The following is a 24,219-nucleotide window of genomic DNA, read 5'->3' as shown; positions in this document are numbered from 1 at the left end:
CAAAAGTATAAGTAAAGGAAAATATTGTTAAAGAGTCTACATAACTTTATATTACTGTTTTAAACAAATTATAAAATGTTAAAATAAAATGACCTATACCAATATAATACTATTTGATCAAAGTGTGTACTGTTCAAAATACATATACAAATATCGTTATGCTACATTTCACATTTTTCGTGATACCATATGTATACATATAGTTATATTTTTTCTGCTTTGTATTTGAAGGTGTTTCACTTATTGATGTGCCAAATGGAAAAAAATAAACTGAACTGCTGAATCTGCAAAAAGATAGAGGGAGCAAATGACAATCAGCTAATCTAGTGAAATCCAGTCACCCCATATTATACATTCGTTAATACTATTCTAGAAGGCAGTTGCACAACTAAAATAGGAACCCTCGATTACTTATTAATACATCTTAATTTAAAGATATTACAATGACTTCTTGTTGGTGAATAGGAAATTGTTATCGTGTTTATTTGACAATATACTAGAGAATCCTTGAAGAAATCCAGTCAAGCCATTATAATGCTGTTTCAGGAAGACAAACTTTTATTCAAGACAAAAGTGAAGTCACACTTAGTAAAAAGGAACAACAGCAGTTTAGCCACACATCCTCCTCTGACAGTGACCACATATCACGAGAGAGTCTGAGTCCTCGTGTCCCTCTGTTGTCTCGTCCCATTCAGACAGAGCTCTTTGGTGGGATCCATGACAACAGGTGGAATCATGGTCAGACACCGCGACTGGTCCTGGAGCTCCTCCATCTCCCTCGGCTCCACCTCCCTCCTCCTGCTGAACAGGTACAACCGCTGCACCTTGCTCGCCTGGTTGTCAAAGTGCATCGCCAGACAGTCGGGACAGGAAGTGAAGAGGAAGGTCACGGTGAAGGTCACATTATTGAGGGCGAAGCTGCTGCCTACCAGCGAGATGTTGGACTGCAGGTATCGACAGTTGCCGCCGCAATTGAAGGCGCGCCTGAAGGAGAGTTTGGAGGAATCGCTGGAATTGGCGAAGGTAATGACGGCGCTGTCTCTAGTCTTGAAGTGCTCCACGTGTGCTGGGTCACTCAGACCGGCCGCGACCATGATCCAGCTTCCCGCCAAATGATCGCCATCCAATCGATCCAAAGGCCGGACCAGTCTCTCACAGGCCAAGGGAGCTGAGCGACTCACAGTCACCAAGCAGAAGACAGCTAAGACACAAAGAGCAAACATGTCTCTGGATTATGAAACAGTCGATTGTATAAAAAATTGGTCTGGTTTTATAGTAACTTTAGGACCTCCAGTTTCACAACACTGCAAATACAAAGAGCAAAGTTTCCTCCTGTGGATTCTCTGATTGTGAAATGAAGGACAGTTTTTGTTGACAGTTTATTATTAACAGCTTTTGGCTCTCTTTTAGTAGTGAAAACACATGATGCCCACTGATCAGTCGTAATTAATATTGACTCAGGATATGTAACTGGCAGGAGAAAAAACTTTCATGGTATTTTAGGTAGCTCGAGAAAATAATTATAAAATAAAGAGACCAAATCCCATCTTCTCTTTGTTTACTGCGTCCGGCGATCAACTTCAACAAACAACGCTGTGAAAATCTAACAGTCCAAATATGAAGGGAGGGTTTTTAATATAAATATAAACAATATATAAAGTGAAAATGCTGTGTGTAAAGACCTACGTAACTTTTCAAACCCACCTGGTCATTGGTGACCAGTTTAAAAACCTTATTACAGCTGTTGACCAGTGTAAAGAGGTGAAAGCATCTTGTGGCACTCTGAGAATATATTGTTCAGAGAGGTTCAGGGACACCAGTGACACCACAAACCTGAAAGTCTGTAGCTTCCATTAGGTGACATGTCATACAAGATTGAGAATCTAAATTCAAAAACCGGGGCCTAAAATGTTGAATTTATGTCTCAATTACACATTAATGTTCCACATAACTTTATTAGCTAAGTTCAATGTAATTAGTCACTTTTAAAGAAGTGTTTTCTGAATAAAACGTTTTAAAAGTTAAACGTATACTAAAATATACATTGAATACATCATTTATTTAATCAAATCACTGAAATACACAAAGTCACCTGTTAAGGCCAATTTTCCTTGTGAGTGTATGGGATTTTCATTGATTTTGAATAAAATATGCTCTTGATATTGGTATTTAAAAAGTATATATTTGTTAAACCAAGTGTGAACTGTAAGTTTGTGTTTTATTCCCATGCTGGTTTGGCACATTCCGGACACTACAAGGGTTTTCCTTTTCAAACAGTCTCACATATTCAGACCTATTTCTGCAATGGTTTGTCGTTGCTGTGGCCTGCACCTATTATCAGTCAACCGTAGGGAAGAACTGCTCTGGGTTGGTGATTAGAAAGACACACTAGGAGAAAGTCAAAATTTAAATCATCAAAAGAACTGAAAATCAAACTGTTTTCAAAAAGTTGAATGTTTACAATGTTTTTATTTGTAGCTATAGATCAGGTTGAAAAGCAAGAAATAAAAAAAGTGTAATGATTTTAAATACACAATCTCTTTTTGTGTTAAATTCAGTTTTCACTCTGGGCTGCTGTCGTCTCTAATGGACAAAGCTCCTTCTCAGGATCCATGACCACAGGTGGAGGCATGTTCAGACACTGCACCTGAGCTCTGAACTCCTCCATCTCCTGTTGCCCGATTTCCCGCCTCCTGCTGAACAGGTACAACTTTGTCTTCTTCCCCAAAGGCAGATCAATACGCATCAGCGTGCAGTCCCGACAGGTCCGGACGAAGTGTGCGGAGAGGTTAGTCTGAGGTGTCCCATCGAAGGTGAAGCCGCTGCCTTGTAGGGAGATGTTGAAGGTAGCATACAAGCACCTGTTCTCTACAAGGATGTTGCGAGTGTAGGAGATGTTGCTGTCACTGTGGTTCCTGGAGTAGGTCACAGCAGCACTTTCTCTTTGTTTGAACTGCTCCAGGTCGGGCAGATGACTCAGACTGGCGGCAACTACAGCCCACTGCCCCTCCAAGTGATGAAGGTCCAGTCGATCCAAGGGCCGGAGCAGGTCTTCACAGGCCACAGGAGATGAGCGGCTCACCGACACCAAGCAGAGGAGCGCGACGGCAAATGCAACCAAACACATATTGGCTAGTTTGAAGGTGCCCGGGGAGAATGAGGTCCAGGAAGAGATTTGGCTGCTTTTGTTACGGGTCCCAAGATTGGTACCACAGTAGCAAAGTAAACCTGTAGAAAACAGGTTGAATGCAGCAGCAATGAAGACACGGATCAGTTCCTCATCCAGACTGCTTCTTATTCAAATTAAACTCTATTTGAAATACAAACATTTCTCTGAGTGTAACAGCATTTTAAAGTGCATAAACCATACATTCACTTATTATGGTGTTTCTTTACTTCAGACCTCTTAATACACATTGTCACTCACTAAGAAATATAAACATTTACAATATAGACCTATTTGAACATTAGCTTATAAGGCACAATAACAATGCATAAGTTCATTACAGTGTCTATGTGTGTCGGAGCTGAACTACACACTGTGTAAAGTAAACACCTGCCTCTGCCTGCAAGACGACGTGCAGGTAAAATAAACACCTATACAGGCGAATGTAGCCCCGCCTCACTGCCCAGCGGAGTTTCTAAGTTTTAACTTGTCTCAGTAGACAATCAAAACAACATCTACATGTCTCAATGACACCCGTGGTGATCATAGGAAGCTTTAGGAGCTAACGTAGGTGACTCACCCACTACTCACCTGTAGAAAACAGGTTGAATGCAGCAGCAATGAAGACACGGACCATTCAGTTCCTCATCCAGACTGCATCTGGCATGTGGGCGGACGTTACCCCCAAACAAACAGTACGGGGGGCAACTGCTCCCGTGCCAAACGTTCCACCTGAGTGCTGCTGTCATTTCTTACATTACTATTAAAGTAATTAAATAAAATATTTTGGGGCATACCACACTTTTATATAGTTGTCCCAGAAAGTTTCACAAATCTGGAAAGACCAGAGAGCAGAGTCCCTATTTCGTCTGTCCCCTTCCTTTGTTCTCTGTAATGCTTCTGTATTAAACCTCTGGATAGTTGTGATGGGATATTTAATAGACTGTAATTATTCAGGGTGGATGTATCTGTGAATAAAAGTTGCAAACGTTCATTTTCTGAAGTTTTATTGTAACGAATAGACATCTGGGTCTGACAAAGAAGACATAATTTTTTTTTGGTTTGAAATATTAAAAATAACTGTCTGTTAAAACTATGGATATTTAAACATTTGACGTTTTTTTGCACAACTTTGATGTTTAGTTGCCAACCACCAGCAGAGCACCAGCGGTTGTTAGGGATGTTTTATCAGTATTATCAGTATTGTGGCCTATGAATGATATAAATACTTCAAACTGGATTAAATCATTGCTGTCTTTCTTTTCTGGTTTTAAATTAATGTTTATTTATTTATACTGTGCTGCCTGAGACACTGTTCTGGAAATGAAGAACTTTGATGAACAACAGCATAGGCACACATAAACAAACATATATCTGAATCTTTAAAATATATGAACAGCTGTTGTTCCTGCAAGACATTATTCTCAGTTTGTATATATATAATAAGTAGTTGGATCATAAACATCCTGTTTTGCAACACAGAGGCCAGAGTCCCTTCTCCACCGGTCAGTTCTGTGACTGTCAAAAGACAAACAGTAACATTCTAAAGTCTGATTGAATTACAGACGTAAGCTGTACACATAATAACTATGCAACAATCCTGGTGCTAGGGATGACTGTGGACAAAAGGCTCATTTTTAAGGAATGGAAATCACCCTCTCCCCCCTCGTTCCAAGTATGGAGGGCTGACATGGTCTTGGTCATATAATGGAATGACCAACTCTAAAAATGTTCAGCCATTTGCAAGATAAGATCTTGCCCAGCTCCACACCAAAGATTAAATAATTTATGTTGTATATCATTGCCTCTGTTTGCACCATTGAACATAGCTATTTGTCATTTTGATTTACTTCTTTCCTTTGATTTACGTTTTCCATGTAAATGTTTGTCATCTGTCTGTTTCTGTTGATTTTCTGTCATCACCCCCAAAACAATATTAAAAACAGATGCGCACATAATTTAAAGCATACTGATATGAGATTTGTTAGTATTATTGTAACATCTGAGTAAAAAAAAAAAAGAATTAATAAAACAAACCTGGAGAATAGTCATTGAGACAGTCACAAGACATTTGAAGACCAATTGTGTCCAACATATTTACTGCTTTATTCACTAAAAGATACATGACTTTGTGATAATACTTCATACTACAAGCATTGTTATAAAGATATAACAGTTTTTGGAACAGTTTTACAATAGAAATGATCGCTTGACTTTAATATTAATTCAATATACATTTATTGAGCAGTTTAATCTCAATTTCCAACAACACTCAAAACACTGATGCTATATATATATCTTTTTATACATCTCTTTGTATATTTATATGAATTATTCGCCATGGACGCAGATATCATGCTCCTGAGTCTCTCGAGCTGATACCTTTACTCTGGCCTTTTTGGGCAAAGCTTCACGGTCGGATCCATCACGATAGCCGGACCCATGTTCAGACACTCCGCCTGAGCCCCGAACTCCTCCATCTCCTTCTGCGTCACCCCCCTCCTCCTGCTGAACAGGTACAAGTCCTTTGTGGAATAAAACGGGGTTTCGAACTCGCCGGTCAACACCACGCAGTCTGGACAGGACGTGTGGAGCAAGTCGGCAGTAAAGCTTAAGGTCTTCTGCTTGAAGCTGACGATGTGGTCCTTCATCGAGACGTTGAAGTGGAATTGAAAGCAACGGTCACCTAAACTGCTGGTTTCTGTGTAAGAGGAAATGTTGAAGTCAATGTACAGGCTGTCTCTTGCTTGCATGATAGTCTGAGATCGGTTATTGGCCAGACTGCCAGCGACTAAGGCCCATCTTCCCTCCAGATGATGGGGATCCAGTTGATCCGAAGGCCGGATCAAGTCTTTGCACATCAGAGGAGCGGAGTGGCCCACAGACATCAAGCAGAGAACTGTGACTAACACAGCCAACATGTCTCTGTGTCGTGTGCTGTCTTGCTGCTGGGTTGTTTGTGTCATGTTTCAGTTGCACGCTGGTTTCAGGCAAAGAGGATTTCTGTTTTATATAGAAACCTTCTGTATCAACCCACCCGGGGGGGTTTGAGATTGTGAAATTAAAGGTTTTATGTTTTTGTACTACTCCTTGTTTACACTGGTGTTCAATGGTCAAGGCTGGTGGTTAGTCACATATTGTCCGAATAAAACAAACATCAATTCCACTCATTTTTGCAACTAGCACAGTGACCCTCTGCTGGGATAACAGATTTCAACACTTCGCCCCTCACCTCCCCCCCTCCCCTGATCATGAAAGAGAACCTGTTGTAGCCTTCGATTGTCATAAAACCTCAAAAGGTGTTTAGTTCGGACGACTGTAAAAAACATGGTGTCCTCCAAAGGGAGAACCCACTCCCGATGTAAATTAAAAACTATTTAAATATAATCTGGGGCTAAAGAAAACAATTCGTACAGTTTAGATGAAACACACTAGTGAAATCATCACTAGGATTATTTTATTTCCAATTTCTGCCAATAGATCCCTTTCACATAAGTCTTACACTCTGAACCTTAAAGCCTATACTGTAGTCGACCCCTTTATATAGTCTGTCCATTCCATTGTTCGTTGTTACCTTCATCTGCAGCCACTCCAGTGATTCGTATTGTGTTTCTTCCCTTGTGTGGGACCTTTGTTTGCGTTTATGGAATCTAGAAATCTGCCTTGCCCTGCCTCCTGTTGTTTAGTTGCCTTATCTGGACTGATGCTTTGTGCATGATCGATGAAACCCAAACCCTGGTCTCGTGAGTGTTCTCTGCATCCGAGTCTGATTCCTTGGCTTGTGTTACAAATCGAGTTGATTCAAAGGCTTGATAATAAAATCTTTACCGACACCAACCAGTGGAAGGTAATCGTGCACGCACACACACAAACTAAATAGGCATTGAACAAATTATTTGGATAATGTGTTCGCTGAGTGTTTATTTTGGATGTTGTTCTTTTTTGAGCTCACTGTGACTGTGACACATTGTTAACAGCAGGCGATAAAACACTTGAGAGCAACCTGTGAATCTGAGACTTAATGTTAATCTCCACCTTTTGCCAAGAGCAAAAACAGAAGTTACCCTGGTGCAACAGAACCTACAATCTGCTTTTAGATTCATTCCAAGTAAACACACTTGAGAAACCTATATAGTATATATATAAACATATGTATAGATATTGTTCATAAGAAGTAAAGAAGTAATCAGTTTAGATATTGCTAGGTTGATTAAAGAGCTAAAGACGGAATGAAACTACTTTAATCCCTAAATTTGTGATAATTGTCTTCTGCATATAATGAATTTGCTGTAAAATATAGGTCAATGTGGAGAATTATAGAAAAGGTTCCTTCCCCCCTTGACACACTTGATTAGTTACCTGGCCATGTAAATTACACAGAAATTAAACATTTAAGTGATTCTGAAAAAATACTCTGGAGAATAAAAGCACCTCAACCTGGATATTAAGCTCATCTTTTCTGATGAATAATGATTATCTGTAAACCCAGAGACAGGTTTCTATGAGATGGATCGCACGACATACTTCAATATCCAGCTGCATCTAACCCTTAGTGATAACTTTCTTCTTGAGAGCAGTTTGATGACTATCTTTCCACTTCATGTCTTATACTGCCTCTTTGCAATGTTCTCTGAAATCCCCTCACAGTTGGAGAAGACTCCCTGAAAGATTTGAACTCTGTGGGATGTATTTTTACAATTACAAGACAAACTGCTGTTTACTCCCCCCCAATGATTCATACTCTGGTCTGACCCTTGTCAGGACCCTGCTGTTCACCATGAACTACAAAAGGATGTGGCCGGGACACTGCTGGGACCCCAAGTGCCATATTCTTGAAAAAACGGATTTTTGAGACATGTGCAGGGAATACCAGGCTCATCTTTTTGCACAGCTATTTGTAAGCAGTTAGTAAAGAGTACACAGGCATTATTTTATTTTGTGTGGTGTCTTGCATGGTGTAGATAAGGAATTGGTGGAGACCTCAAGAAATGTCACTCAGTTGAGCGCATACCTCCGCCAAGGCCCAACAGTCCCCTTTAATTCAACGATTTGCATCAGATTGATCACTTGTTTGCTGTTTCTCGATTCAGGAGCCGCCTCCTATGAAAGATGTGGTCCATGTAACCCACAAAGGAGGCAGCCTTCCTACCCACATAGACCTCCCTGACCACTGTCGTCTACAGAGCTGCAGATGGGAACGACAAAGTTTTCATGCTTCTCATTTTTTTAACTTACAGATTGAATGCAAATTTTAAGCAGTGGACGTTTTGGCCATGTCACTTGCTGCTGTTTTTTCCGTTTGATAAAGTTTGTCAGGGAAGCACAATTAATTATGGGATAGGTGGGCCTGAGAAGGATCCACCTGTTGAAACCTTTGTGGTTTAGGGAAGAGATATATTATTTGTCTAGTCACGCCACGCTGATGCAATCATCTTGAAATGCAACTTCCAAAGGATTTGGACACTAAATTGAGATGCAACTGTATCAATTCCTCTTATATGCTTCATGTTTTAGTCAAGGGTTAGACTCTATTATGCAATGTTAAAGAAAGTCAAGTTTTTGGGGATGGGACTGGATCCATGCCAAAATTGTATGGGTTCTTTCTTGGCCCATTTGCATCATATCACCAGGATTTGTGAAAATCATAGTTTTTGTGTAATCCTGATAAACACACAAACAAACTTTGCACCAAACAGACAGGGGTGAAAACATAACAAGTAAACAGGGTCTTCAGCTTGAATCTGCTTGGAGAACTTTGATTCAAATGGTAACTTTTTATAACCATATAGGTGAAGAACTATTTTAAACACAATAAAACTGAATTGAAATTTTAACCTGAAGTTTAAAACTGAGATCTTCAGTGACGATCTCATTCCCCTGGACTAAGAAAGAGAGAGGATTATGAAATGTGATTTTGAGGACAAATAGTAGAAATGTTAGACAGACACCCAGCTTTGTATGACACGTGTCAGTTTAATCATTAAATCATTCATGAATCAGACACTCTCAATTTCACAAGCTTTCTGTATACAGTGTACACATCCGTGCAGAGAGCTGTGTCAGGAGCTCCCAACCCCCTGTTCAAAAGCTTTCATACTTTCAGGTATTTTAAAACAATCTCTCTTTTACAACTGACAGTGGCCAACAAATATTCAGTGTTGCACCCTGCTGCTGATAAATGCCGTACTATTAGTCTCTATATTGTCAAAACCTGTATTACAAAGTAAATAAAAATATTCAAGCTCTATACTTGGATTAAAATGTCTCTAATACAAAGGTCAAAAAAACAATAAAATAAATCAGCTTTAAACTCATTAAATTAGAAAAGCATCCTCTCTGAACCTCTCTAGATCTTCGGACTTTTCCAGTTAAATCTCATATGCAGATCATGAAAAATACCAGATGCACTTCACATGCAGACACAATTAAAATTAATAATTTTTTAGTCTTAGCATATCTGCATCTAAATCAGGGGTTTGGGGATGCTGCGTTGCTTGGCTGGCTCGTCTCCAAACCGAGGAAATTAAAATACACTTGTGTGAAGAGAATTTCAAATGTAGAGCTCCTCAAGGCACTTAAACACTGACAAGTCCAGGTCATTTCCTACGCCTCCTCACTTCATGTCGCAGAGAGCCAACTTCCTCTTGGAGTATGGAGGCTCGAGAGTAAGGATGAGGAAGTTTTGAGACAACTACAAGGAATGTTGGCTGCGGGTGGTGGAGGGAAGGGAAGAGAAGGGTGGGTGCATTGTAACAAAGAGACAGGGAGAGGAGTGTGTTAGGAGTTGAACATCACAGAGACGGGCGACCTGCAGGCTGGAGAGGGAGAGAGGAATTTTATGTGCAGGCAGGTGGTCTACATGACGGAGCAGCACTGGCAGGTTTTGCGTTTGGGTGCTACCGTCTCCTCGCCCTGACTCGCCCTGGTTGGGCTGTGTGTCTCTGAGTTGGCTGGGCTGTTAGCTGCTGCCGCTGGATCCACCCGAGTGTAGGGGGCTGCCACCTGGGAGAGAAGGGGCTCCTGCTCCTGCTTCCCCTGCCCTGCCTCTGTCCTCTGGTTCACCTGGGGATCAGCCAGGGGCACCTCCTGAAACTGGCCGCGGGCAGTGGCAGGATCTTGGGCTCCCTCTGGTGACAATGCTGCAGCTTCAACCTCAACCCTGGGTGTGACGGTGGAGGGATGCATTTCAGAGTAGACCGGCACTAAAGCCACAGTAGCGCCCTCTATGTATGTGGCAGGGGACTGCAGTTGCACAGATGTTGGGTCTTCAGATTCAGATCCGTTTATGTTTTCATTTGTCTTGATGTCACCGTCCACATCTCTGTCTCCAGTGTCTGGTTGTGCCTCTGCAGTGGGTTCAGATGTCTGACTTTTGTCTGGTTGTGTGAAGGTTTCTGGAGCCGTTGCCTCCTCCACAGACTCCCCTTCTTGATCTGGCAGAGGGGTTTCCTGCTCATCTTCCTGGGGTCTAACATCCTCTGGTGCATCCTCCCCTTCATCAGTGATGATCACACATTCTGCTCTTATCACCAGAATTCCTTCTTCTTCTTCGTCCTCCTTGTTAATATTGAAGTTTGGAACATGACCAGGCTCCGATTCAGAAACAAGGAGGCTCAACGCAGGCTCTGACTTCATACTCACGACACCCTCTGCAGCACCGACTGGTCCGTTGCTGTTCTGATTAGTGTCCAAACTGAAATCTCCTCCACCATTGGTTAAGACAACTTCAGCTCCATCCAGTCGGGGGCTTTTGACTTCATCTTCACTTGTTTCTGAAAGGAAAAGCACATCAGATAAAAATTACCCAGTATAAGAGGAAATATTAGAAAACGTACAGATTTAGGCTTCACTCTGATTCACACTGATTATAACTTTTAATTGTGGTTGGTGTAAATGCGCCATTACTTGATTGCAATTAGATTGTTTTGCCACCACTGTGCCAGCGCTCAATACAGACAAGTTTTGTAATGTAATGCTGCAAACAAAAATCTTTTATTGTCTATAAACGCTGATGAATTCCAGGGGAAAGTTGTTCGTCTCTGCTGAGATGCAGAAGCTAATAAGATAACATTGTTTTAACTAGAGGCCAGAAACTGTGTAGTAATACATGGAGACTATTTCTATTTGCTACAGAGGAGAATGTAATTACTGGCCTTTGTTAAACAATCAGAAAATAAAGCAAAACCACTCTCAACACACTTCTGAATGAAACCAAGACGTGAAATATTAAAACAATTTCAACGGTCAATCATTGGATCAACAAGTGAAAGAGATGCAGCTAAACTAGAGACTGAAACTGTCATACATTTGAGTTTGACAGTCTCAATGAGAACATTTAATCCCCTGGATCATTTAAATACAGATGGAGGGGGTTAGTTTTATTTTCATTAGTCTCTTGTCCAGTTCAACAGCTTGAGCAGCATAGTCACTGACAGGTCCATGTACCTGCTGCCCTCTGAAGATGCAAGTTATGCACTTGCGTTCGATTAGCATAAATATATATGCAAAGCCTTATTCAACATGCGTAATTATTCATCACAGCATGTATGAACTTTTTGTGAAGTGTAGGCATGCCCTTGCCACTCCTTCCTCTATCATGCAAATGTATCAAGATCAGTACATACAATGTATATGGAATAATCTAAAGGGGATCACATGCTTTTTAAGGGTAAGATGTTAAGTATATAGATAGAGTGATGAAGACTGGTTGACATAAACATTTGAACTGTGCGCACCAATGTGTGTGTTTTATGCCAACTCATTACCCACCAAATGCTGTTGCATTATTTTCTCCGTTCTTCACAACAACACCACGCACCATTTCTGAGGAAGACATAATTTTATCGTTTTAAGAAGACAATAAAAACACGGTGGAGATAGTTCTGACTAAAATGCACCAGTATCTATAATTTAGATATTATTGTATGGCTTTATTGACTCCTGAGTGTGTTTTGATATCGAATAATACTGATGCAACATTAGAAAACAACAAAATTATCCTTTTCTACTTATTTTCACAGCAAATGAAACTAAACTGGAAACATTATTCATTAATCTAATTAACATATAGTGCTGTAATAAGTAAGAACAGCATCAGAAGTGCAACTGTTGACTAACAAGTTCTGCATGTGAATCTCTGTCCTCACCGGAAATGTAGCATTTATTCACACGACACAAGATGATTTTAAAACGATGAAGTGTTAGGAGGTTGAAATGTATGTTTGGATAGAATGCAGTGTGAGTGTTTCAAAAAAGTCTGGTTGATTTGATGCTGTGGGTGTTGGTGCTTATCATGTTCCCTGAACATACTCACAGCGGACCACTGCAGTGTTGATAGATTCTAAAATGCCCACTGAAATACTTGCAACTATCTGTAATAACAGATTGATCTGTTACCTGCTGCAGCCTCAGCCACCGTCACTGCCTCCTGCTGGGTAAAGAGGAAAGGAGAAGAATTAAATTTGTTCAATGGTGGTGCTGTTTAGTTTTTTATGCCGGCTGAGCTACTGGTGCGTTTTTAAGGGAAGAAAGAACAAAACAACAAATTAAATACAATTACTGGAACATCACACAAGCTTTGAAGAGACAGATAATACCCAGAATGCTGTAATTCTATGATTTCTGAAATCTTCTTCCTGTTGGTGTCTAAACAAGTTTCAGTCTAACACCTTAAACAACCCGGATGACCATAGCGGATGGCTGTGTTAAGTTTAGCTGAAAACAGATTAAGACTTTCTGCTCGGTCATTAGGAAAAATACCCCACCCAAACGATACAGGCTCTGTGGTTCTATGCAGAGTCATCACCAATTGCAGAAGGTCTGGAATGGGTTCTTGGATTTTTTATGTGGTTCCTTCAAGTGCTAGAGGTTCTTCAGTTTTATTGGTGGTGAGAAATAGCATTAAAATGATGGCTGCATATAAGGATGAGTTCGTTATCGATTAATCTGCAGATCGTTTTCTTCATTAGTTGATCCATGAAACACCAGATAATCATCATTATTACTTTTAAAATCATGTATTACCTTATCCTGTAATATAAGGTAATGAATTCAAAGTCTTCCCCAGTTTGCCTGGTTAATAGCCTGTAATAGCATTCAAAATGGAATCCTCTCTTTATGTTTACAGGTGATTTGAACTCAAACTCCAAAAGCCAAGGTTCATAGTGTTATGAGCTCAAACGTTCACGTAAAAGGGCTGTGGACATTCATGCAGTGCATCTACTTAACGAGAGGTGCTACATCAAAGGTACATTAGGAAAAGAAATGTATTATTCATGGGAAAAAGCCACCGACAGAAGTTGTGGGAAGTTGTCAGCCTAATGGAAGATGATGGAGAGAGCTTGTTTAACACATATTTCCACCACCTTTCTGTCCATAGAGTGAGTGGGCAGGCGTGTGTCTGTGCGCAAGTTCCTCACCGCTTGGCTTGCATCCTCCATCTGCTCCTCGTTCTCCTCATCCAACCGCAGACTCTTTGACTGCAACCTGACACACACACAGACACACACACATATCAAATCTAAACTAACAATGCACTTTAAGTTTACAGCGCTTTTAAATGTCCGGATTTATGGCTATAGCCTTGTTTTATCATCCCAATCTAAGAAACAACACTGTCGGCAATTCCTTTTCCGAAACAGCCCGTTCAAATTTCCCCAAAAGCCACGCACAGAGAGCACGAGGAGCCCTGTGGGAAAGTGAGGCAGAGCTGTGGACCGTTGCAATAATAAGATAAGGATCTTGGAGCGTCGTCTGCAGGGACTGGACAACATTGTCCACTGCAATAAAGAAAAGTCTCACACTGCCTGGCAAGGGTGCAGGCTTTTCTGCTTCTCACTCTCTGCCTCCGAGTTCAGCACTGGTACAATTAAAACTCAACTTTCCAAAAGTATTCATGAAGTACAGCAGTTAAAAAATGGCAAGAGAATAAAGAAACTATGAATTATATATATAACCGTTATTTAGAGAGTCTAATATAATTAAAACAATGCTTATCTGCTTTAACTAACTAACTTTCACTGTCTCCTTGTCTTTTAGCTCTAATTTGCAGTCACACAAAAAACAAACTTTGCCCATACGTGTTAATGTGATTTTCAGACTCATGGGTGGGGGAGCCCCACAGAGGGGAGCGAGGGCTCTGGGGCTCCGGGGACGCTGGGGACAAGGGAGGTCCTTCATTCAGCCACTGGTCCCTGAGTGACTTCCTCTGCAGTGAGAGAGAGAGGAGGTGAGGAAGAGGAAGCAGGAGAGAGAAGAGAGTGAGTCAACATTCATTAGTTGTGTATTGTGATAATAGGATTACCTTGTGTTCCCCAAATAAATTGTAATGAAATTTGCTGATATACAGTTTTGGATTGTATTGGTAAATTACCCATCATACGTTTTACTATACAATATCACTCATACTGTGATTTCCATCCCTATAATACTAGGCCTTTGTGAGCAGCACTGCAATACCAAGCAAGGGTGTGTATCGGCAATATTAAATGTTAACTTTATTTGCTGGATTAGCCAAAAACTGACAGAACTGTTATTACCATTATGGTTATTTTATCGGTTTATTCATTGATCTTTCAGGAAATACATTATTGTCCTTAAGACCCACTACCACAATGGAATAAAGGTCTGTACATTCAACATCAACTTGATTTGCTTTATCAAAATATGGCGTATATACATATGTATCAGATAATATTTTTATATGATTTCAAACTTCACATAGCCTTGGCACTGATTTTAGTGGAGGCAGTATTGTGAACATATGAAAAGAAGATTCGATCAATGCAGCAAATTTATTAAAAAGTCTAATATTGCCAATATAAGATCAGCCTGTCAAATCATTATTAAGGCTCTATTTAAAATTCCGAAAAAAATACTTCACATAAAAAAGCAATATAATACACACAAATCTCGCCAAAGACATTCTAATATTGACATTTGTAATGTTATCCAAATGTCTTACTGCCAAGTGCCAAATTAATTCAATGCACCAACAATAACCATCTCAAACGGCCAGATGCGTAAAGAAATGTCCTCAGTGACAAGAGGAACAAGGAGCCACAGATATAGGCATTTTCATCGCAAACTATACTATTCATTTATTTATCTATATATACTTTTTTAATTTATTTCTACATATTTTTTTCCCTTCAATATGTACTATCACTACAAACCACTCATCATACATGCAGACATTAGTAAAATAGTGAGGGTGGGAGATTTTTGGAAAAGGCCAAATCTAAAAGTGAGGATTGAAAAGAGTAGAGAAGTTAGATGTAGTGAACAGTGAAGAGGACAGAGTTCTGACTCTGAGGTGGGGATCATAAAGTTCAATGTGGTTATTTGAGGGGAGGATGAGACTTAAAAAAGGTGAGAGACAGAAACATCTTCCTCTCAGTCATCCAAGAGAAAGAGCTAGTCTGAATTTTATAGCACGTGCGGATGCTTTATTCACTTCATTTCTTTTTTTGTTCCACCACTGCTCTCCAGGAAATAGACATGACCCAGTGAATGAAAGCTGCCTGGGGCTACTTACCAATCCCTCCTGACACAACACCAAACCAGGAGCTTTCAAGTTTTACAAAAACAGGTGCACAATTCTCAGTAGTTTGTCGAGTTGACTGAACATCGTTTTCAAAAGAGACGTGCAACACACGCAACAACAACACACGACTCCTTTAAGTGTGATACTGTTTTAATACACAGCAAATATGAGCTCAAACTGCAAAAACCTCTGTAGATTTTGTATTGCTTTGTAGGATATTAGTTTACTTCAATAATTTGTTAATTGGTGGTATCACTGGGGACACAACTTTAAAACAGAAAAATCTTAATATGGTTATAGTATAATATTTACTTTTAATTTTATTCATTTAAAAAATCAGCACGGTGTGTTCCCAGCTCTGTTTCTAGGACACTGGCAAGAATATCTTATGCAAACTTTGTCAAGTTTGAAGCAAGATTTATATTTAAAGATAGGAAAAAATACATCCAAGGACCAAAAAAGTGGGAACGATATTCACGATAATTTGAGCTGAAGTTGCCAGACAAACTATTTCCCCGCACATATATATTTCCATTGTTATTTGTTACAAAACTACTGTATAGACAAATCAATGTCGATATTGAACCATCCACTGAATGTGCTCAGTTTCCTTTGTCCCAGAGGGAAACAACCTTTTTCATGCTAACATATCACAGAGCAGTTGTGTTATACTTGAGTTCCAATAACAGAGGCCGCAGGGTGACTTCCGTTGCAACCAGCTGACCTTGGTTCAGTTGCTTTTTTTAGCCTATGTGCATCTATACAGTGCCCTTGAGCCTCTTGCCTGTTCTAAAAAGGCTGAATCGGATACTGAAGAGCAGAAATAATGTAAGTTGTAGAAAATCTAATCAAGTGAAACTGACAGGGTTATCGTTTTTCTAATCTATCAGGATATAAGCACCAATTTCAGACTTTCTCTTACTGTACAGCCACTTGCTGTTTGCAAGCTTGCAAGATGAAAACATTTGAAAACCCCTAACTCCCCTCTGGTCTGTGGTCCCATGTTTCCAAAATCTGGCAACAGTTAGCCAGAAACTACTTACTTAAGTGAAAACGTCACAAAACCATCTCTGTGTTTTCTCATGCGGCACAGAACAAGCCCCACTCTGTTCCCCTCCCTGTGCCTTTGGCTAGCGAGACACAGCCCCCTCTAAACCTTCCTGCAGGTCAGGAGCTGTGTGTAAGCTGCTGCTCCCTCCTATCACATCCTTACATCTACACACAGGGGTGAACGCCAATGTCACAGCTAATGAATGCACTTAAAGCTACTATGATATCACCTCCTGTGAGAGAGCAAGTGCGGGAGTAATGATTCCAAATTAATATTTCAGGCCTGTTGAATCGTGAACTGTCACCTCATAGATAAAATGCTATTAATGGAGTGCACATATATGATGGGGGTGATGTGTAAAACATTCTCTTCATTGCACACATGCATTCCTGTGTGGTCGTAAACACATGATGCACACATTTCACACAATTTGAGGAATGTGCCTCAGGGCAGTGCAACACAGCGCAGTAGGAAGTGGGAACGGCAGTGTGGAAATGATGTGAAAACAATAGAGCAGCTCCGTGACTTTAAGAGTGTGTAAACACTCGCATAAAAAACGATTTCAGCAAAGGGAGGCTCGCGTCTAACCTTGCGAGAAACTGGAAGAAACAGGAAGTGTGGAAGGTTGTGTGTGCGTGTGTGTGTGTGTGTGTGTGTGTCTGTGGAAAGGAAATACATTTGGAGCCAATCTGCTTGCTAACAAGCTGGAATGAGTCTGCAGGGGATTTAACCGAGTGAAATTAAAGCTTTACGTCTCTGTCTGTGTGTGTGTGTGAGAGAGGGAGAGAAAGAGTGAAAGAGACAGTTTAGATTATCCCAAATGTGTGTGTCACACCTTGAGCTGCTGTAGTCTGATCTTCTCATCCTCCAACTCTCTCCTGGTTCTGTCCTGGTCCTCTTGCTGCCGACGCTTCTCCTGAAAGAGGAGAGGTGGGAGGGAAGGAGAAAACTTACAAAAATATAAAACACTAAATGAACGAAGAGGGAGAGCAGGAAAAGCATGACTTAGTCAAACAGAAAGAACGGGAGAAAGGGGGACTGGTTAAATGGTTAAATTCACATAAAACAAGCTGATGAAATGGAATAATCAGTGAAAGGGAAGAGACAGCAGTGAATAAAACATCACTGAGAAAAAGGAAAACCTGGGACACCTGGTCAGCCATCTGTCACGAGGACACCTTCACCATAGACATCAGGTATACTATATATCCCATAATGCTCAGGGCTCCAGTCCACATGGCAACCTGGAGTTGTCTTCATATGACAAGGGACACCCTGGCTCACCACAGTGCACAGTTGATCATTTATTTAGGACCTACAGAGAGCACAGCTTAGTCTCATTACCAGCTCTCTCTATACAGACAAGTAGGCAGACGTGGACGAGTCTTCCTTTCGCTGGTGGTACCTCATTTATAAACCTATAACTGATGCATGTTGAGAATTTCTCTTTTTGTGCCAACAAATCCAGGAGATCCTACGAAACCAGTTACATCTTCAAAATATAGAAATTAAAAGCCACTTAAATAAAAGTTATGATCTATTGAAATAAAACTTATCAAGCCGAGTTGTCTAATGTGGTTTAATATCAGCTTCTGCCATGTAAGAGCCATAAGCCTCTGCTCAAGAAAATTTATTTGACTTTCATGCATTGACATTATATCCTTGTTTCCATTGCGTTTTGAGCAGCTTGCCAATAAATTATCATTTGAAGAGCAATCCGCCTACACAAGACCAATGGTGAACCATCACCCTGCAAGCCTGGTGCTGTTTCCTGGCTGAAATACAACTTTAAAAGTTGAAAATCCTAACAGTATTTCCACGAAACTTGGTGAAACGAGAGGACATGGGCCAAAAGGGAACCCATGATAGAGAACATTTGATACTTAACCGATTTCCTGGCGAATTTTTCATGTATCTTGATGGAAGAAAAAAAAAGACCATATATAGAAGACTTATATCTATGATTGTCTGCAAGTTGTTGCGGAACCAAGTAAAAATCTGGATCTTGGAGTATTAAATGTGGATTTATTTGGGGGGGGGGGGGGTAGGATCTTTTTCAGCCACTGTAAAGGATTACAAACCTGTCGCTATCACCAATGTCAAGCTGAGATGATGTGGCTTCAGTTGGGAATAAAAAGTTTACACTGTATGTATCTTCAATAGATTTAGAATTATGTCCAAACAAACAAACGTGGCGTTATGCACTACACCGGGTACCATTCTAGTTAAATGATGCATTTGTTCTGATTACGGTGCAGGGAATCATGGAAATTGATTATTCAAATCATTAACTAGCAATTAATCCCTGCTGCAGTTAATTACTTAATACACAGCACATTTACATTCAGCCTGTGCAGGTTGTGTCAGATAAATCATTTGTCTTAACGGTACATGAATGTCATTTTTCAGAGAAGTGCTTTGGGAAAGAATAACTTCCGCATTCAGGCAGATACCATCATCTGTCAGAGGGGGCGGCTGCTGACCGTGAACAACCCAAGCACCTCTGCTTTCAATTTGAATATGATCGATTCAACTAGTGCAGGCACCACACATAATCACTCGCCCCGGTTCATCGAGAAAAAGATAAATGTGTGTGTGTGTGTTGTTGCCAATACTCACAGCAATGGCCTCCAGTCTCTGTTGGTACTTCTCCGTCTCATCCATCGTGCAACCTGTGACACCACGAGACAGGGATGAAGGTTTGAGATCAGAGATTAAACAAATATGAGACAGGTCAAGTGAATCATGCATTTGACAGAATTTTACTGTGCTCACTGGTCTGAGAAAATGAACCCAGGCCATGATTTCAGATGAAACATTTGTAAAAATCACTCGAAAACCTGTTTAGCATTTTCTTCTTCTGTTGAAACATTCGTCTTTTGAGCTGGATGGCCTGTTTTCTTTCTTGTGTTTTTGGTCTAAGAGACTTTACAACTTGTCTGTGGTCCAAAGATTGTGAGAAGAGGAGAATCAAAATAGTCCCCTAACTCCAGTCCCCTCCCCTGCTAACATCAGATCTTGAGTGGCAAAAACTAAAATCAGAGGCAGGGTTCCAGACTTTGTGATTTTGTGAAAGATGTAATAAGACTGGTTCTATATGGTAGTGCAGACCTTCATCTGGAGTGCAGTCATGACCCATAATCTTCCCCACAATCCCCAGCAGAAAATTGTCCCCCCCACACCCCAGGCTTGTGTTTATGTCTTGACACAGCTGAAACAGATACTAAATGGAGAAAAAATCTGAGATCCCTTAAACTCAGAGGTACACGAGTGAGCAGAGCCTGGAGACATGCATAGCAACGAGCTCTCACAAGCCACAACTCTCAGCACTAACTCAAAAAAATCAACTCCTCAAAGTAAATAAACAAGACTTATTTTAAGCCTGCATTGACATTCTGCATTGGTAGGGTTTTATAAATGAATACTTTATATATTTTTTTTAAATTAAAGCCAAAACACCGTTATTGTAAAATATGATGATTTTATGCCACAGCAATAATAATCTTCCAACAATCCCATGTGGCGCATATTGGATTCAAAACACACACACAAACAACAGATGCCACTCTGTCACTACTTGTGTCACTAATTGCCATAACAGTGCTTTGAAGAACAAAACGAGTGCTTAACAATGCATGAGCACACACACAAACGCAAAACACTTTCTAGATGCATAACCTGCGAAACCTCATCGACGATAGGAATATCAAACTCAAACAGTGACCTTGGTATTAACATCAAAACCCAAATGCACCATTAACGAGAATGAAAAATCAACGTTTCCTTTTCTCATTTGCACGCTAACCAAACAAGCTTCAACGAATCAACCCTCAGCTGCATTACTCATTTTTCCTGAAACCCCTCCCGCCCCCATCCCAACTACACAAACGCTGCTTCTCATTTCTGCCCAGAAAGCAACTCAGGAGAGCTGATGCTATTGCTGCTTCTCCAATATAGTACACCTCTTCAGCTTGAGGGGATGTTAGTTATCATAGTGAGAAACTTAACCTTATACAACACCTCAGGGGTTCTTTGATGCTCTATAGATGGGGGTTGGGGGGATTAACAGGAGAAAAGGGCCCACATCAGAATCAGAAAAGCAAGTTGTAGGGGAAAACAGGAGGATGAAACAAGAAAAGGGCAGGGGAAACATTTCAGATGGGGAAAAAGACATACGAGAAGATACATAGAAGTTGAAAGACAATGCTCCTTCAAGAGCAGCAGTGGTAGAAAAGTCATAATCTGTTTTTCTTGTGTGTTTTGAATGACTGGAGGTGCAGTGACAGCTTACAGTATATAAGCCCCCATAGTGAGCGGAGGCTTGTGTATCATCAGGGCTCCAGGAGAGCGCCTAGAATAGCAGCCAGAGATAAACAAGCAGACACAAACAGAGGCTTTGATGAGGAGGTATTGAGGAGCTCCCCGTAGACAAGCACTGACTTCGATAATTAGACATGATACAGGAGGTTAGAGAAGGGAAAGCTGACAAAGTCAAAAAAGTTTAGAGACAAGAGAAAGTCAAGATGGCTGGAAAGCGGAGAAGAAAAAGACGAGGGGCGAATGAGGTGACGGGAAATGTGGCAACTGGTTTGGGAATAAGGCTCACAAAATGGGACAACCGGTGACATAGAAGTAAAAAAACATCTTGCACAACACAGACAAAATAAATGATTGTTCAAGAACTGGAATAACAGAGAAATTATAGATTAAGTCAACTGTTTCCCAGAAGACCCTGAGCATGCAGCCTGCTGAAATAAAAAGTGATTTTGCACTTTCATCCAAAAGGGTTGTCAGTGGAAGAAACTACGCAGATAGAAAAGTCAGGAAATCAATCAATCAATCCAAGTTCTTTCAGTTTTCCACGTCATGTGTTTGAAATGTCTTCAACACACCCGCTGGCTCGCAGTCAATCCTCCAGATAATTTTCTACTGTTTTCTCACATGAACTCATTCGAACATTATCTAGACTTCTACTCAGGGCTGGTAGGAGAAACTTGGGAGAATATGTGGAGTCTCACTCAGACATTCACTTTCTCACATTCAGCTCCTTCGGATAATGTCAGGAGATCATACAGAGTTCAGTGCATGACTAAGCAGCTACAGAGACATTCACACCATTTAGAGTACCCACTTGACCTAACCCCAATCTGCATGTCTTTGTCTTTGGACTGTGGGAGGAAGCCAGAGTACATGAAGGACATCTCTTATAAAGCAGATACATATATAATACATGTCATGTGCTCAGAAATGCAGACACGGACAAAACAGTGACCAGTGTCCACATTATAAAACAAATGAGTTATTTAATAAATCATCATTTATTTGTTTATGCATCATTTTTTACCTTTTTAATGAATATTATCACCTTAACTGTGAATTTTCTCACTCCCACTATCCTCTCCTGGTATCCAGAAAGCACAGCATCTCACAGATGTGCTGAGGGACTGAAGAAAGACAGCATTTGTTCACTGCCTGTCACTTCACACTACATCCATTACCTCTCAGAACAAACCAGTCATAGTAAAACACCAATATGGCACAAGGCCATTGACACAGATTGGCAGCTACAGTATTTAATTACAGGCTCCACGTTCACCGGTAACGCCTGTCTCATGCCAGCACAGATGACTCAAAGGGCTGAAGCCTCAGTTCCATCTTTGGGATTCAAGGTGTTCATTTTCTCTCCTGCACAAATATTTTCCAGTTGAGTTGTGAGCTCTCTGACCTCCCACACACCAATTCTCTCCCATATCTCCCAGCTTCTCTCCGTCCCCAGACCCGGTTCCAAATTAAGCTGCTTTCAGACATGCACCGAAGTCCGCAGTTCGTCCTTATTTTCTCCTGAGAAGGTGTGTACACAAATTCTTTGCGGAGTCCCCTGGGCCCCTAGTATAATGTTAGAATTCCAGGAGAATTCGATGTGCGAACACAGCAGGGGAATCACCTGCTGTTTTAATTTTGAGCTAGTGTGGGGGGGGTTTATGACGCTTCTAACGCGCGACAGAAAAAAATTAAAATATTAAACAACAATCTCCTGGTGAAAAAGCAGGGGGACACACACACACAGACTTCACAGACGAAGATGTCAATAGTTTGTGGTGATAAGAGCTGACACCGGTGTGTGTATATTGTCAAAAGAAAATCTAGTTATCTCTGCAGCTGAGTCAATACATCACTTCCTGCCTCTGCACACGGCTGCTCCTCCTCTTGCCTGAATAATGTGGAGCATTTGTTGCTGTCGTGAACGCATCTGCAAACATCCACCCGCTGCTGCGTTGTGCGAGTGAAAGGCAGACTGCCGGTAAACTCTGCTGCCAATTTTCCGGATGTTACCCGCAGGTCATGTCTGAAAACTGTTTTAGTCACACAGTGGACTGAAGCAGCTGAAGTCAGAGACACAAGAGTAGAGGTGAAGAGGAAGAAGTATGTTCTATATAAGCACTGTAATGAATAAATAACGGCTGTTTACACACAGAAGTAAGTAGATAATAATAATGGCTCTGTTCCATTCAAGTAAACTGAAGTGATGACAACGTTTATTTGGAAAGCAATTTTCCAACTACTGAGCTTATGTTAAGAAAACTCTAACAGGACATTGTAGTATGAATAAGATGTGAACATGTCTTCATACTGTGACTGAGGTCAGAACACTAAACATGTCTTAATCACACTATTGCTTATTCAGAGAATGACATTATTCAGAGCTATCTAATCAGACAATGCTGTTTACATGACATTATCTTATTCAGACTATCATAATCAGGTGAATATCGGAATAATGGCATCCGTGTGAGACAGTGAACCAGCAGGCACAACACCAGGACCCTGAAACGGAGTCCTCTACAAGGAATTCAGCCATCAATAATTTGATCATTTACGAGTGAGATACCGATTAATCAGCCGACCATTTAATCAAGCACAATCTGACATTTTGATCTTATCTACATGGTCTGATGCATGTGCTCCCAAGGCCAATAATTGAAAATGTTTATTTTTTTATAAATATGTTTAAATATGTTTCTGCCTTCGAGGTAGATAAATATATGAGCATTAAAGATCTGAAATTCAAATTATTGCATCAGTTGTGAAAAACAAAATCAACAACATTCTAACTTCATTAAAGATCGGCCATTGGTTGCCCCGCTATCTAAATAAAGACATTGGACATTAATCTATCATTTAAAATGCTGATATTAGCATCTAAATATCACTATTTGTTATGTGATCCTGATTTCCATCTCCTTCAGCTGAATGCCGTTGGGTTTTGGACTGCTGGTCAGCCAAAGAAGTGATAAGACATCACTTTGTGCACCAGGAAACAGTGAGGAGTATTTTCAGACATGTTCCAGGCTGAGCAACCGTTTCATTGAGAGCTGTGACAATTGGGTCACATTATTGACGAATCAGCAGATTATTTTCTTGAACATTCTGTCACTTGTATGGTCTGTAACACTTTCT

At 40.6% G+C, this 24,219-nt stretch overlaps 1 protein-coding gene across 2 annotated transcripts in view; it reads right to left on the bottom strand.

The window, feature by feature from the left end:
• Positions 1-9,119: 9,119 nt before the first annotated feature.
• The window catches only part of palm3 (paralemmin 3), a 30,342-nt gene continuing 15,242 nt past the window's right edge, over positions 9,120-24,219 (bottom strand). The window contains exons 2-8 of one of the 2 annotated variants that reach the window (XM_061067480.1): positions 19,381-19,433; positions 17,597-17,677; positions 14,245-14,372; positions 13,585-13,651; positions 12,563-12,596; positions 11,936-11,989; positions 9,120-10,938 (exon numbers count right to left, since the gene is read on the bottom strand). In XM_061067480.1, the coding sequence (XP_060923463.1) occupies positions 10,022-10,938; positions 11,936-11,989; positions 12,563-12,596; positions 13,585-13,651; positions 14,245-14,372; positions 17,597-17,677; positions 19,381-19,425 (1,326 nt within the window). In that variant the 5' untranslated portion in view covers positions 19,426-19,433 and the 3' untranslated portion in view covers positions 9,120-10,021. The remainder of the gene's footprint in view (positions 10,939-11,935; positions 11,990-12,562; positions 12,597-13,584; positions 13,652-14,244; positions 14,373-17,596; positions 17,678-19,380; positions 19,434-24,219) is intronic. The other variant, XM_061067481.1, reaches the window with a different exon arrangement.

The sequence above is a fragment of the Limanda limanda genome, chromosome 2 (assembly GCF_963576545.1).
Source record: "Limanda limanda chromosome 2, fLimLim1.1, whole genome shotgun sequence".
Lineage (NCBI taxonomy): Eukaryota > Metazoa > Chordata > Actinopteri > Pleuronectiformes > Pleuronectidae > Limanda > Limanda limanda.
Note: the sequence above shows the minus strand (reverse complement) of the source record. Positions and strands in the feature narration are given on the sequence as shown.